Genomic DNA, 16,513 nt, shown 5'->3' with positions numbered 1-16,513 from the left:
ATTAAGTATGTTTAATAAATTAAATAATCAAAATAATAACTAACCTGTCATTAAAGGAAGATTTTGATCCCCATTAATTGGATCATTATTCCTGAAACGATATACAAAAATCTGAAAGGGTGAATGCATATTTTGTCCAATTTTTTCCCAATTAGGAGTCATCCACTGTCCTAATAAAGGATCATACACTCTCGAACCAAAGTGTACAAGTTTAGTGTATTGATCTACGAGGCCCCCAGAGAAATCGACGTGTAGATCTAAAGTGATGTCTGAATCATGTTGTATCTTTCCAAATGGAGATCGACTGATTTCTTTGACTAATTTTCCAGAGGAGTCAAAGACATAGATGGGGGAGCCTCGGCTATCTGACCCAATGTAGTAAGTGATATCAGGTGTTTCCATCGATACTAATAAATTATTTTCGTCGTAAATTAGAAGATAGGTCCTTGATGCCTTGGGGTAATGGACGTGAGTTACTAAATTAACACGATGTGGATCTGAATAAATATATTGTACAATATTGTTTCTGTGATCCCTCTTGGATATTAAACGCCCAGCATCATCATACACAAATTGAACAGAAAATCTACCAGGCTCGATAGCCATCATCATTTGTCCAAGACCATTGTATGTGAAACGTTGTTCTCCACGTCTTACAATGTAGCCTCTTTCATCATAACTTACAAATTCGAGATCACCGAATTGTACAGCACGATCTCCGGAATCATAGGCCATAGATACTTTCTTACTGTTTTCATCAAATGATACCAAATTTCCATTGATATCATGGGTGTATATCCATGAGTCGACTCCGATAGCTTTAGACAATTGACCATTAAAGTTATAAACAAAGGTTTTGACTTCCTCTTTTCGATTTTTAGGAAGGCTGACGGTTTCAGATATGATTTGAGAAGCAGTATCATACTCTGCATTATAGATGAACCTTTCGTAGCCTTTAATAATGACAGATATTCCAGTTAGACGTTTATGCTCATCGTAGCTCTTTATACGAACAAAGTTTTTATTCAAATCCGTCATTTCCACCTTACGGAACGAATCATGACGAATTCTATAATTTCCAATCCCTAACAATATACCAATTTTTAGGTCGTATTTGAAGTTTTGTAATTTCTCTTCGTCCTTGTTTCCCTCTGATGACCCGATCTCCGTAAAAATGGTTGAAACCCTTCCACTTCCATCATACTGATACTTAAGATAAATATCGTCAAACATGGCAGTATGTCCACTGTAACGAGTATGAATCTCTTTTAAAAGTCCCAAATGATATTTCAATTCTGTTTTACTCTGGTATTCGAGTGCCTCATCAAGGACCTCAACACTTTTGACAAGAGCAGAACCAGCGTAGTAGTGATAGTTGACTGAAGTTGTTCCCGCCAATATAGATCTGAGCTGTCGAGCTTCATCATAAGCATAAACAATTTTTATGCTTTCCTTAGGATACACTCTTGCAATTAATCTACCACTTTGATCATATTGCGACTCATAAGCTTCTCTACTCCAAGGTGCTTGATACAAAAACCTTCTGTATCCTAGAGAATGTTGACGACTGAAACCATGGATGTGACCTCGAGGAGTAGTGATAGACTTAAGTGCACCATGATCATCCCGATTCAAGAGAAATCCTCCTCCTGTGGGAATGGTTATTTTTGAAGGCTCATTGGTTTTATCATCAGGATAAAAGTATTCAGAGTAGCTCGTTATTCCATTCAAAGAAGAGGGATGTTTAATTTTTGAAAGTCGGTTCATATGGTCATATTCATATTCTATTGAAATATCACCCCATTTCCATAACTTGGGTAGTCCTAATCTATGAGTCTCTAAAGTCAAAGGTGCAAAACCACCACTAGGAGAGGGATCTATTTTTATAGAGCCCCAAGGACCTTTAGAAATATTTAAAATGGAAGAGGCTGTTGACTCCACGCTAATAGTTTGGCTTGAGGTTCCATCTTTAGTCATTTCAATAGAGAGTAACCGACGTCCGTTCACATCAAGACTTTTGCCCATTTTAGAGCCTTTATTGAAGTAATTCCATTCCAATTTATTAATGGTATCACGTCCAATGTCTGTTTTTTCCAAATAAGGAATAGGGAAGCTCTCTGCAAGGCCATTGTCGTCATTCAAAAGAGCATATGGTGCCGTTTTAATGGAAAATCTATGACCCCATTTAGAGTCAATGGACAAGCTATTATCAGAGTCCATTTTAATTCTTTCTTTTTCATGTCCAATGGATTTATCAAGGATAGAATTGGGTTGCATCAGAACTCTAGTGACTTCTTTTCCACGAGATATATTCACCAATGCTCCTTGAATGTTCAAATCAGCAGATAATCTGAGAACTTCTCCAGTTGGGGTTACAACAGTTGTTAATCGGCCATCTGAGTTATACTCGTATACAAAACTATTTCCATCCGTATCCCTTCTAGAATAAATCAGTTCTTTAGATCGATAATATGAAAAGCTAACTGAGTAACTATCTGGGTACTCAAGGGAAGTCATCATTTGTTTTCTATCGAGTCGAACATTTAATTTTTGTCTCATGGGATTTTCAATAGCATTAACTTTTCCCGAGTAATCTCTAAGAATCGTGATCTTCCCTCCATTTGCATCTGTAATCCCAACTAATTTGCCATTACTTGTGCTTACGGAGTAAGAAAATTTAAAAAGTGTCTCCTTAGTTGGTATGTACTTTGTGGCCGTGTGAAGACCGAATCGGTTGAATATATAAAGCTCTTGTGTTGTCGGAGAATATACTTCATATTCTTTTGCCAGAGTCATTGAAGGTATTGATGTTTGAATTTTGCGAAGTCTCTCATTACTTTGATCAGCTACATAAAGAGTATCATCCGGCCCAGCAGCAATAGAACTAATTGAACCAAATATAGTCTCAAGAGCTAAATGATTGTCTTCACTGAAACAGTCGCATGTTTTTTCTAGACAATTACATTTAGAGTCCTTTCCAGCAAATGAATTAATTCTACCATCCGTTCCAACAACAGAGATTCTATTTGTTCTTCGAGAATCGCTCTCAGCTACATACATTTCTCCTTGAGGTCCAAATGTAATGCTCTGAGGAGAAACTAGTGTTGTGTGAGATGCAAAATTATTGAGAATTTCCCCTTGTGGTCTGTGACAATGTAATGGCCTTCCGGCCACAATTTGGAGCCGACCGTCTGAAGTTATCTTCATAACCATGTTATCATCTATGAAATACAGAGTGTTATCCAATGGATTTATTGCCAAGGCAGTTGGCCATCTCAAAACTACATCTTCCATTGATATTGTTCCTTCACAGGGAAGAGGCTTCCAATGTGTACGATGTTTATGAGATCCAATTACCGTCGAAATATTGCCTTTCTCATCCACAACTCTTATATTGGAGCCATCAGCAAAGTAAATTTTTCCCTCGGCAGATATTGCTAAACCTTTTGGATAAGATAACCTTGCATTTTTAGCAGTATCATAATCTCCACAATTACTTCTATCTCCAGGTAAACACCGGTTTCCAGAACCAATCACTGAGACCCATTCTGAATTATCTTCATTAGATATATGAATAATTTGGTAAGATTCAGGGTCAGACAGATACAAGGAACCATCTCTTGGATGAACAGCCATATGATAACGATATTCAACTCGAGTATAATTTAATTTCAATAAAACAGAGGCTGTTCCATCAGGCTTAATTCTTCGAATATAATCAAAATCCCCGACAAAAATAGATCCATCATGTCCAGTAACAATGCTTACAGGGGAAAGTAAATTTTGTTTAGAGGCAGGAGTGTAATCACAACCACTGCTGCAATCTACGCCTCTCCTGTTATTACTTCCCATTACAGTAAAAATAAGTCTGGGCCGTCCCTTCAGATATACATTTGATCCATCTCCACGATATAAAATTCCTTCTTCAGGATTGTAACGATGATGAATATCTAAATCCCAGCCACCAATGTCAGATACAGTCAAATCCTGTCCAGATATTTTTGTGGTTTGTGTGTTCCAAATAACTTGATCACAATCAATATAGGAATATCCAACCTTAACTACTGCTGTTGTCGTGCCAAAAACTCTTTGGCGATATACATTTAGCCTTTGCCACGAATATGTATATTTTAAATTAGGATCTGCCTCGAATATTTTTTCAAAAAGAACTCCTTCAATTGTGATTCTCAGAAATATTTGTTTCAGACTTTTTGTAATGGAAGTTGAAGGCGTTAGTTGAAGCTGAATGGTGCTCAAATAACCACGAGCACGGGATGAACGATGTATAAGCCGCACTTGTGTATTAGTTATTAGTAGGGATTCTTGAAGAACCCGAGATTCCGCAATGAGAGAAGATTGAGTAGATGATCCGGACTGAGAAGACAATTTCCATGAAGTCATAACAATGGGCTTCATTGTTTCATAGTCATGACTGGGACAAGTTGAGCTGAATGCAGAGGATGCTGCCATCTGTGGTTTTGGATACAACAAAATACTGTTTTGAAGACTATTTTTTTCCTTTAAACCAAGACTCATAACGACATCCTCAATAACTATGACCTGTGAGAATTTTTTTTTTGTGAGAATTAAAAATAAGAAGAACAAAGATATTACCTCATTCCATGGAGCAAACAATGTACGCGTTTGGGGTGGAAATGGGGGTTTTCCGAATTTGAGTTTTACAGCTCCTCCGCCATTCACCATGAAATCGAACCATCCATCCTTTTGTGTCATCGTATATCCTTCTGTATGCAAATCATCATGCGTAACACGAACTCCTACTAATCCTCGGCCTGAGGGCGCCACGACTCTTCCTCTTAGAACAGCAGCTCGGCTATAGAATAATAAATCATTTATAAATAAGCAAATAAAATAGAAATATAATGTTTTATTTATAAATAGGAAAATACCTTTGATTGAAATATTTCCAAAATGAGCTAAAAGCAGCAGCATGAAATTAAATAATTATGGGAGAAAATGAGTAACATTTTTTGAAAGACCATAAAGTAATACACATACTTTAGAGATAACAACACCTTTAAGGAGTTTTTAGGTCTGTATTATGTATATATATATCATCCTAGTGTATTTCTTTTTTTTTTTTACAAAAAAAGAAATTCCATTAATAAAAGTGATGTTGGGAGTGTTTGTTATATAGTTATTTTAAAGGAAAAATCTTACAAAAAAACAACAACAACAACGAAACTGGGTTAAGCAATAATGCATCACCATACAATAAAAGGGGCGGGATAATGAAATATGTAGGATACTATGACACATTCAGCCCCCATTTTGTGTATTATTATCTCGATATCATCGTTCTGATATAACATACGACTTACGAGGTGTGCTCAGAAAGTAAGGTGTCTGTATTTTTTAGGAAAAAAATATTTATTTATTCATTAATATTTAGGTTCTCCCTTCAAAGTAATCCCCCTCAGATACAATGCACTTACGCCAACGCTTTTTCTAACCCTCAAAGCACTTTTTTGTATAGCCTTGAGCTCTTCTAGCGATGCAGTTTTTATCTTCTCAATCAACAAATCACCGTCCTTCCATGGGTCTCTTCAGTTTTGGGAACAAGAAAAAGTCAAATGAGGCCAAATCCGGTGAATATGGTGGCTGAGGCATGATTGTGTTTCTTTTTTTGGCCAAAAATGAAATGATTCTTTTGGTGAAATATAAGCAGTTTCGGAACAAACTTCGCCAAAACGTTCAAAAACACAATATGTCAATATCCTCAACAACTTCGTGATTCGTCATCATCATTGGCATCTTCCCACCCATCTTGGAAGAGTTTGTACCACTTGTAAATATTTTGATTTACCCAGAGTAGTTTCACCGTATACCACTGTCAGCATTATAAATGTTTCGGAGCACTAAATTTCATTTTTTATACCTAATTTGATGCAAGTTCTTTGATTCATGCTCTTCAATAGCAAAAATCGCCGAACACACAAAATAGTAACAACCGTTATGCCTCTCAAAAACCAACTAAGCATATTATATAGCTGAAACAGTAAATATATGTTCGTGGGGAGTGTACTAAAAGAAAAAAATCGAGCATACCATATTTACGTTGCCAGCGAATTTTGGAAAGTCACGTTACTTTTTGAACACACCTCGTACATTATCTAACATAGATTAAGAAAAATTTATTTCACCTTGAATTTGTTAATGAAGAAGGTACCTAATAGTTTTAAGTTTCAGTATGAAAATCTTAGACTGATCTGAGAGCACGTTATGACTTTTAGTGGGTCGAACAAATATATTCCTTTAAAAAACTTCAGTTTGGATCATTCTCAATTAAAGATTTGGTCTAGATCGGTCCAAAGAAAAAATCAGTCTGGATCGGTCTCAGTCAAAATTAAATCGATAACATTTCTATAGATGAATAATTGATGACGTCAGAAGTGTTTCAAAATAGTGAACATCGGCACGATAACTTCATACTACGTGAAATATGTTGCCTAAATCATATTTATACAACTCATAGATCGGGATAGGGGAGAAAATTGGTTTGTCTATTAAGACCTAAAAAATCAGTAGACTATTTGGAAACAATTAAATTTCGGTCAAAAGTCTAATATTACGGACTGGGCCAAAATATATAATAAGACCATCTGGAGAAAAAATTAGTCATGGACTGAGTCTCAATACTAGTTGATAGATATTTCCTTTACCTTTCATTAAAAGCCGAATTCTTGACATAGCGCTGTAAGGATCCTTCCTCAATGATGAACTTCATCTTTTGAAAGAAGGAAGCCGTTGCTGCTGGAGGCTGTCTTTGAAGCAAAATATCAATGGGTCTTGAAACAGTTGCACAAAGCGTAGACTCAAAACACTCTCGACTCTCACAACACTCTGGATCCTGACAATCCAGAAGTCCATCTTGATCATTATCCAGTCCATCATTGCATCGTCTTTCCAGTTGAATACCACAATTTTTTCCGTCCCAAGCCTCTTCACAATCACATGACCATTCCCCTTTCAAATTCGCTTTGCAGTTTCCATGACTGGAACATTCGTCAGGACAGCCCTGAAGTGTGCAATGCACGCCATTCCATCCCGTCACACAAAGGCAGGTTCCGTTTTTACATTGACCGTGGAGTGAGCAACGGGGATCACAGTCCTTATCTTGACAACGAAGCCCTTTCCATCCAGAATCACAAACACATTTTGTGTCCTCACATCTACGTATAAATGTTGTACAATTAGAATGTATGTAACTGTTAGAGAAAATGCGATCCATAAATACAAAAACAATCGAGAATATTTTTTCTCAAACAAGAGTCTGGATTACATTTACAGTAAACAACTAATTATCTTCCATTTCTATATATTGAACATTCTGATTCATCCTTCAGATACGCTGTAAATTGCACTTGAACTTGTAAAGAAAAATTCGTATACACTTTAAAAAAAATAATCATAGTTTATATTTAAAATCCCATATTTGAGTTAAAGTCTTATGAATCTAACTAAGGGTTTAAGCTATAGTTATCATTCTTGAATATCTCAACTCATCCCATGAATTTGAATATAAAGCTTATAATTGATCGAAATAATATGTCAATAAAATATGGGGTCGTTTATAATTTTGAAGTAAAAAATGAATTTGATATTTCTTATTTTCATAACTTTGTTCAAGATTGTTTTTGAGTTGACAAATGAAAGGTTTATGGATATTTACCGTCCATGTGTCCCACAGTCGAGCCCACAAACACGTAGTGAGCAATCCTCTCCTGTCCATCCAGAAGCACAAACACATTTCTGTGAATCAATATCAAATCTACCATGTGAGGAACAATCAGGGAGACATTGCCGAGCATCATCGTCCAACTCATTGCAGCCTCCTCCTCGCCATCCCTTTTTACAAATGCAGGTTCCACTCACACAAAAACCATGGCCTCCGCAATTTGGATCCGGACAATCCACTGAAAATTAATATTGGCAATAATAATAAATATTCAGATATTGAGAAAATGAATTAACATAAAAGTCTAAAGTGCCTTGTAAAATTAACATGAACAGCAAATAAAAAAAAAGTTAACTAAAAAAAGTTTTCTGTTTAAGAAAAGTGGAGGCTCCCTGCTACCTTTCCAAGACTGTGTCGATATTTAGTTTAATGTCGGTTTTTTAGAAATATTTTTATCCTTTTCTAAAAAGTATTTTTTTAAATAAAATGAATAATTTTATTTATTCAAACGGCCTTTATTCAATCTTTTTAAAGTCATTGTGTGGATAATCCAAAATTCCCAACTTTTTTCGACTTTAATACTCTTAGAGTAGAAGAAGGACTTAATTTTATGACTCTCCAACAAATCCTTCCTTGGAATGAAACTTTGTATCATCTATGAGATTATGGAAGAATGAAAGAATAATGATAACAGCTTTGGAATATAAAAGACTCTGTATAGGTTGCAACTACATAAGTTCTCGGGTTTGTCTAGATTCATATTTTTAGAAGTGATTTACATTCTTAGGGGATGGGAAAATTATCTAAATTCACGTGATTGTAAATCAAAAAGAAAAGTGTTTGTTGGAAACTTTGATAGACGACATATCTGATGAGAGAGAGAAATCACTATAAAAACTACCTTCCTCCTTACTGCTGACTATATTTGAGTTTTCAAAATAGGGATAAATAGTTAATTAGAGAACCAATATCCTGCAGGTAACCAACTAATATATTTATTCAAATGATTACTCAACAGGAGTTAGAAAATTTTCACATCACTATACTATCAACTATCCCTATGTACATTGTACATAAAAGACAAATTTGGTAAATAGTGAAACAACCCCTTATGTGTGTCAGTGTGTTTATAAATTTTTAATACATACATGCCATATCTTATGCGTGTACGGTATTAAAAAAGTTTTTATATTACAATTTTAAATACATATTTGATCTTTTATTCTTCTTTCTGCGGCTATTATTCTATTTACTCCCTTAAGAAAACTTTAAAAAGACATTTTCGATCTTCATAAATATTATGTATGTACATTGTATATGTATATTATACAAAAGATAGTGATGTAGATACATTACATATAACAACGTGATGAGTTAGGACAGTGGTTCTCAAACTGTGGTAAGTGGAGGGTTGAGTTTATTTAAAAAAATGGTCTTTAAATTTTTAAAAAAGTCAACAAATACAGGCGTCTCCTTCTGAGGCCGGGGTCTCATCAGTTTTTGGGCGTTGGCCAATATGAGATTAAGAGGCCACACTAATGAAACATTGCCTTTAAAATTAAATTTAAAGCTATTTTCGAATATCCTTCTATATACCAAAATATAAGTAATGATAACCTCCGCATTCTGGAACCTGTGTGAGACATTAAAAGAACAAAGCATGGCAGAAGAAGGAAAACTCTGCTAGAGGAGTCGCCATTCATTCATATTAAGGCCCAGCTAATGAAGTTTTAAAGAACTCAATAATTATGTCAATGGATTAAATTTTATAACACTCGCATTCTTCATAAATATAGGAGAAGCCCAGGGAACAGTAAAATTTGTCTTTTGATCAACTTAACTAGAGAATCATTTAGCGTGGATGTAATGTTGATGTTAAGGCGTGTGACGAAAAAAAGGAGGATAGGCATGTTAAAAAAATAAATTAAAAATCAATATTGTAACCCTGACAATTTAAGGAATGTTTTGGAGGAGAGAAAGAATAATGGCGATGACGCTTCATTATATCAGTTACAATCAGCTGGGTGTAATAAGGCATGAAGGATATAAACAAGGACATTTGCTATAATTACTCCGATGTTGATCCATACTCGGCAACCCCCCCCCAATGACTTACTAAACTTACTTAACTCCAAAATAAAACCTAAATGTTAAGCTCCGTCTTTTATGAGCACACACGAATGTTCAATCAGGTTTTGAATATAATTGTATCTATTTAGGATAGGATGTTCACTACTCCGGAATTAAATAATAATCACAATTGCTAGGAAAAAGAAATTTCATTCTTCAGGTAACCAAATCCAAAAAAAGCGTGCTAGTTAAAAAATACACCAGATTTTCATGAGAGGATATTACCTAGCACCAGTAGAAACAATTGGTGGCAATTGATTCAACCTCTCCCAAGATTATTGGGTAATACATGTCAGTTTTACTATAAACTCACAATTTAGGCATCAAATGCATAAATTCAAGCAAATGACGCATATTTTTGTAAATGTTTTTTTTACTTTTTTATCTTAGTTTTATAACTGCGATTAATAATTATCGCAGACCGTATAAAATGTGCTCCCATGCCACCTGTTAAGAATCCCTGGTCTAAGGCGAGACAGATTAATATTTGCTGTTTTTTTCTTTCATGTTCCTTTGATTGATGTGTATCTCAGGCAGTGCCAAAATAAGGAACTTAAAAGTCATCTGCAGAAATTTTACTACATTTTGCCCACTTTACGATAGTAGCAATATAAGCTTTGAATCCTATCCGTGTGCAATATCTTCTGATCTGAACTGTTCTAGAGTAAAAATTTATTGGACAATCATACATGGGACATTTAGGAATCCAAAAAAATTAGGGCAAAATGTTATAGGAGAAGGTGACCGGAGTCGAATATACTATAAAAGAGGATAAGGCTACTGCCAAAGGGTTAAATAGGGAGTTTTTTTAAACTGGAAAATCATTAACCGTCTCATGAAAAAAGATCCTGAAATAAATGTGTACAAAATGACTCTAAGGATAGGACATGAAGGGCATTGATTGTAGAAAGAACTGAAAGGTTCAAATTGCTAATTAACAAGCTTAGTAAAAAGCCAAAGATGCCCTATACATCCCAGAACTGTCATTTATTTCTTTGGCTTTTGAAAGGTATTATTTCTGAAGTCCAATCATCGGCGCTTGATCCAACTTGGATTATAACTTCATTAAAAGTGGCTGCAAGAAGTTCACTTACAAGGTAGAGCCCATGACAATTGCTTTATTGTTTAAAACCCTATTCCACACGGTATAAATATTTTTTCAGATAAAAGTACACTAAAAAAAAACAGAAGAATATTCCTATGTGTATAGACTTAGACAGACATGCTTGTAATTTTTTTTAAAGATGTCTACATATTATAAAAAAAGGTAATCCAAAATTTTGCATAATATCAAGTGTAAAATTGACAAATTCCATATGTTTTAAATAATGATGGTATATGATGAGCTTTTTATTTTTTTCATGTGGTACGCAATGTGAAAAGTTTAAAACCACTGAGTTAGGATATATGTATAACATGTATAGATACTGTATTACTCCCGTATAGTGATACCATTGTTACATGGATAAAAATGTTACTCCTAACATTATATATTATACAAATATGCAGTTTGTACTAGAATAATTCACGAAATTAAAGCATCATCATTTTCCAACTCGGTTAAAAACCTTGCTAAAAAGATCAATTGGCTAGTTGCCCTTTATCTCATCAAATATGCTTGAAAAGACATGAAGGATATTATAAGTATTATCCAATGCCGGAAAAATAACAATTTCTTGGATGAAAATAAGAGAGTTTTAATTATGGAGATAGGGAAGATATTAAATGGATAAAATAGTAATCATACCCGAGTTTGAGGTCACTTTAACAGGGACAACTTTTGTGATAAAAAAAAAATTGGGCATATAATTTTTAACAATATGTATATCCAAGTGTAAGAGGATTATACTAAATATCGATATGGAGATGCTTTCCTACCTTTTTCACAAAACTCTCCAGTATAGCCAATCATACAGATACAGGAACCATCTTTACATTGTCCATGTCCACTACAATCCGGCACAAGACATTCTTCATGACGGAGTGAACATTCCTTTCCTTTCCATCCCGGATGACACACACATTCACCGTTTATGTAGTCTCCTTGTCCACTACAAAGCATGGGGCAAACGCCTAGAAAATAAACAAAACAAAAATGAAAGCATTATACATTCTAATGATTTTGTTGTTATATATCAAATAGTGGAATTGAATGGAAGAGAGGGTAGGAGGAAGAAATTATAAATGAAAGAACGTATGAATATAAAATATAATTCCGTTCTAAAAATATCATTTTCTTAATTCAATTTGTATGAATAGAAAAAAAATGAAACATGCCAAAAAATTAAATTTAATTAAGAACCCTTCTTTATGTCACTTCTTTTCTGCCTTTCATTTTTTTTGTTGAATAAAAACTCCTTGAAAGCTCACCCATATATTGATTATAATATATAAAATATGCATAAATACATAAAAAGTTAATGGTTATATCTAACTAAATTATAATTGGCATACGCTGCTCCTTTTTTTATAGAACATATTGATGATTTTCCCACCATTGTCTATAAAACAATAGACTACTTACTTTGACTACAATCCATTCCATCAAATCCAGCCTCACATTGACATCGCCCAAGAACACACTCGCCATGGCCATTACAACCCAGAGGACAACCATCCGTCATTTCTTTGGAAGGAGAATTAATAAAGTCCACCGTTTGTTCGTCTCCATCATCATTGTAAATGGAAACAAACCAATGACCTTCCACTAAGTAGAAGCTTAATTTCTTCACAATAGATCTCTAGAAATGAAAGTGTGGATGTGTAATGTCATTATTTGAGACCTAAAAATGTGGGACTACCTTGACGGCACGCGTGTTTCGTCTATTATCTTCTGTAAAACCAGTTACAACCTCCATAATATCGTAATGTGTATGAGTTGGAAGAGCGTTTCTTCGAGCATAGAGTCCAAGTGAGGACCCTCGAGGGATAGAGAGCTCAAAACTAACATAACCATCATTTTTTCGATAAAATTGCAGATTCAAGTATCCATAAGGCGATATAGAATGTGAGTATCTTTCATTGACATTGATTTGCTTGAAAGTGGTTCCGTCAGGAGGCAAATTCCGAGGTCGAGACTGATCTGAGGATAAACCTATATAGAATGTGCAAGATAAAGAGTTAGACGATGGTAGACGATGGACCATGAGTAACTTACTTTCAGAGAGTATTGATGACTTTTCTGCCTTCATTGCTCCCACCATCTTGGGATTTGACACTTGAAGCTCATTCCCACGATTACTCTCATCTCCTTCAACGACAACGGCACATGCTTTGGCATTTTCATATGAAATTGGTAAAAAGCTCGAGGCTGAAAAGACAACAAGTTAAAATAAGTACACCTTATTATAGGATTAAAAGATCATAGTTACCAGTAATATAAATTAACGCCGCAGTTAAGGCAAGTGTAAGGATAATGAAGAACACTGCGGTGCATCTCCAAGAACAGTACCCCCGAATCCTTTTATGAAGTCTCCCATTCGGACTCAGAGAGCCATTTAAGGGCCTACGCATGTTGTTTCGGCAAGGAAGAACAGGAACACCCGTTCCGTAGTGTAAAGTGTCCCGATCGGAAGATGAATTTTTGAGGCTATCCTTTGTCGGACTAGGAGAGGAGGTGTATCGATAATCATTCTTTGGTTTATCTAGAAATGATGAAAAATAATGTGTGAACAAGGAATGAAAAAGGGGCCAATTGGACATAAACCAGAGACTCACTTGACGAAGGAGGAATGAAAATATTTCCAGAGGGTGTTTTCATTAGACAAGAAGTAACTTGTTGATCAGGATCCTCCTCTGAGTAGCCAGAATCTAAATAATTCACCCTCTGACCCGTCAGAGATCCTTCGCGTAACTGCGTAGAGTTTGATGCCATGAGAGAGGCATGACGTCCACTCGTGTAGGAGTTTCCGGTATCAAGGACACTGCCTGAAAAGGGATAGAAAATAAAAAAAACTTATTAAAAAATGAACTAAGGAGCTTTTTTTTTTTTTTTTTTTTTTTTTTTTTTTTTTGTTAACAGATGAATATGACGTGCTAAAGAAGAAAAAGTTTATTTTTGTCGTTTCCCCTGCCCTACATATTATCTCTTCATCTATCTGCAAGATTATTTACTTTTTCCTTACATATGAACAACAAATATGTTATTCCTATTGTTTCCAAGATGTCTCCTCTTTTTTTTTCTTACACTTATGCTAAAATAAAAGGATGACATCCCTTGTCTGTCATCACTGCATAAGAAAAGAGCAGTTGGTTCTTTTGATTAAAGAAAAACGAAAGAAAACGAAATAGGGATCCTCTGAGCCAAATGAGGGACGCCTGATGGTATCATGTGGACTATTTACTATGTAAGTAAAGTTTTTCTTTGTTTTCTATACTATATATATCTACTACTCATCATGTGTATAACTAAGTATCAGACTGTCTAATTTTCATCCTAATATTTTTTCCCCTGCACATATACCTTTTCAACCATTACGTTGCAAAATTTAAGCCTAGTTGAAGTGTTAATTGTTCAACAAAAATGAGAAAAATTATGTTTGACAAACAGGGAAACTGTATATCATTGATTAAATTATCAAAGAGATTGTACGCAACATTTTTAACCGAATGAAGAAAAAAAAGAGAAAAAAAGTACAATTTTTTACTCATAGCATAAAATTTGAGACTGTACATGAGGCATAAAAATGGCTTATTTTGCATTTAAAATACCTTTATTTTTGTTTCTTTAAAATTGTCTGTACCACGCCATAAATGACCTGAAAGCCTTCAAAGTTTAGTGTATGCATACATATAAAAGCTGCTAAGCGTAAGCGTTTAAAAAAGAAGTAGTAACCGAAAATTAAAAAGGAAACATTTGAATAATGTTTGGAGGAAAGGACTTTAGCAGTCATGATGTTTCATTTATTAGATTATCTGCATTCAGCTATTAGAGAAGAAGGGAATCAACAATAGTATCACTCTGTATCAAGTGAGGACAAAGGCAAGAATTACTAAGTCTTTGATCATCTGAGTCCAATAGGGACTTACACTTCTTACTCTCAAATAAACAAATTATGACCATTATATTCCATAATTCATGATCACACACACTCATGATTACAATTTATCCTTAAATTTTCTCACTTCTAAAATTAAATAATAATGATAACAGCTTCATAAAATTAACAATTACAGTTCATATTGCCAACAAATAAATAACTTGCGTGTTAAAAAATGCTTAAGATTTACGAGCCTATATATATAAATATTACAAGTGATGAATTCCTTCATCAGGAACTGAAGCTCTCTTTAGAAGACGGGGAGGTACTCCCCTTATTGCTCCACAGACCCCTGTCATATCTGTATACTATATATGTATATTATAACATATCTAATATCATGGTTAAATGAGCATTTATGGTGCTACTACAAAATATATAGCATATATTATATGTATTTGTAGATTCTCTCAAACGTTTGCAGAATATTTATTATAGTCAACTACTGCACTACAAGAATAAATGAAACAATTTTATTTTATTTTTTAAAAAATGTGAAGAGAGTATGTCAATTTCTACATTACACATATAGGCCCGAAAAACTACTAAATATATACATATATACATTGGACTGTCCCGTTTTTGCGTTAGTATTTTATGCCTCTGCAAAAATACTTTTCCTGCTAGGAACAATCAAAAACTGATATAGTCAAAGTTTAGGATCTCTTAATCCCCTTTTTTAACGTGATACATACCACTTTAATTTTCCTTAAATTATATTTTTTGTCGAAACCGGCCATTTCCAAGCCTTTTATGCCGGTTCCAAATATGATGATATGACTAAAAACTTATAGTTTTTATTATTTTAATTTATCAGTTGAAAATATTGTGCTGCTTGATTTGAAAAATTTAAGGGATCTAAGATGTGCTCAATGTTTTGGGGGTTACCTGCTTTATCAAACATAACACATCCACTATCAAAATTTAAGCTGAATTTGAAGTGATAGTTATCGAAGAAAACTGATAAAAAATTATGAATGATAGAACAGGGAAACCGCTTATTATTGATCACATCTTATACTATTTAAATTATCAAAAACAAGGTGCAGAATACTTTTACCTGATAAACCGAATACTACAAAATATAAAAAGTACAACTTTTTACTCACATCATCATATTTGAAACGCTATAAAAGCCCTAAAAATAGTCAATTTTGTTCTAATCAAAATGACTTGAGAGGCCTTAAGTCAGTTTTTTGATTGTCAACACCAAAAAAATTCTTTGTCCAGAGGAAGAAAATATATTAACCCGAAAACGGAACAGTCTAGTGTATACGTATATCCAAGGAGAAAAATATATACAAATACACACTACAAGCATGACTAACAAGAGCTATAAATATCAATACGAACCAATCACACACAAGGATCCATAAATAAATAAAATTAGCAATCCCGAATAAATAAATAAAGAAGAAAAAATCCTTAAAAATTATGCCAAAAACGTGCAGTGACTACAAATATTAATAAATCAAAAAAGTAAAGAGAAAAGGGAAACTGTCGAAATGTACTATTGTATTGTACAATGTATATCTTTCTTTCTTTCGTGTACCTCGTCCTCAACTCGTGGCTGAGTGACAGACGTCCTTATGAATATTATGACGAAAAGAACAAACTTTATTTAAAATAATGAATATGTGCTGCG

General features: G+C 34.2%; 1 protein-coding gene across 4 annotated transcripts in view; it reads right to left on the bottom strand.

Annotated features, from left to right (window-relative positions):
* Positions 1-16,513, bottom strand: part of Ten-m (teneurin transmembrane protein Ten-m) — a 397,884-nt gene that overhangs the window by 1,101 nt on the left and 380,270 nt on the right. For 3 of the 4 annotated variants that reach the window (XM_071888423.1, XM_071888422.1, XM_040713412.2), the window contains 11 exons: positions 13,547-13,756; positions 13,201-13,473; positions 12,987-13,139; positions 12,631-12,923; positions 12,354-12,570; positions 11,708-11,902; positions 7,694-7,937; positions 6,684-7,193; positions 4,911-4,937; positions 4,615-4,834; positions 45-4,560 (listed from right to left, as the gene is read on the bottom strand). In XM_071888423.1, coding sequence (XP_071744524.1) covers positions 45-4,560; positions 4,615-4,834; positions 4,911-4,937; positions 6,684-7,193; positions 7,694-7,937; positions 11,708-11,902; positions 12,354-12,570; positions 12,631-12,923; positions 12,987-13,139; positions 13,201-13,473; positions 13,547-13,756 — 6,858 coding nt within the window. The remainder of the gene's footprint in view (positions 1-44; positions 4,561-4,614; positions 4,835-4,910; positions 4,938-6,683; positions 7,194-7,693; positions 7,938-11,707; positions 11,903-12,353; positions 12,571-12,630; positions 12,924-12,986; positions 13,140-13,200; positions 13,474-13,546; positions 13,757-16,513) is intronic. The other variant, XM_040713413.2, reaches the window with a different exon arrangement.

Source organism: Lepeophtheirus salmonis, chromosome 5 (assembly GCF_016086655.4).
Source record: "Lepeophtheirus salmonis chromosome 5, UVic_Lsal_1.4, whole genome shotgun sequence".
Classification (NCBI taxonomy): domain Eukaryota; kingdom Metazoa; phylum Arthropoda; class Copepoda; order Siphonostomatoida; family Caligidae; genus Lepeophtheirus; species Lepeophtheirus salmonis.
This window is presented reverse-complemented; position numbering and strand designations above follow the sequence as displayed.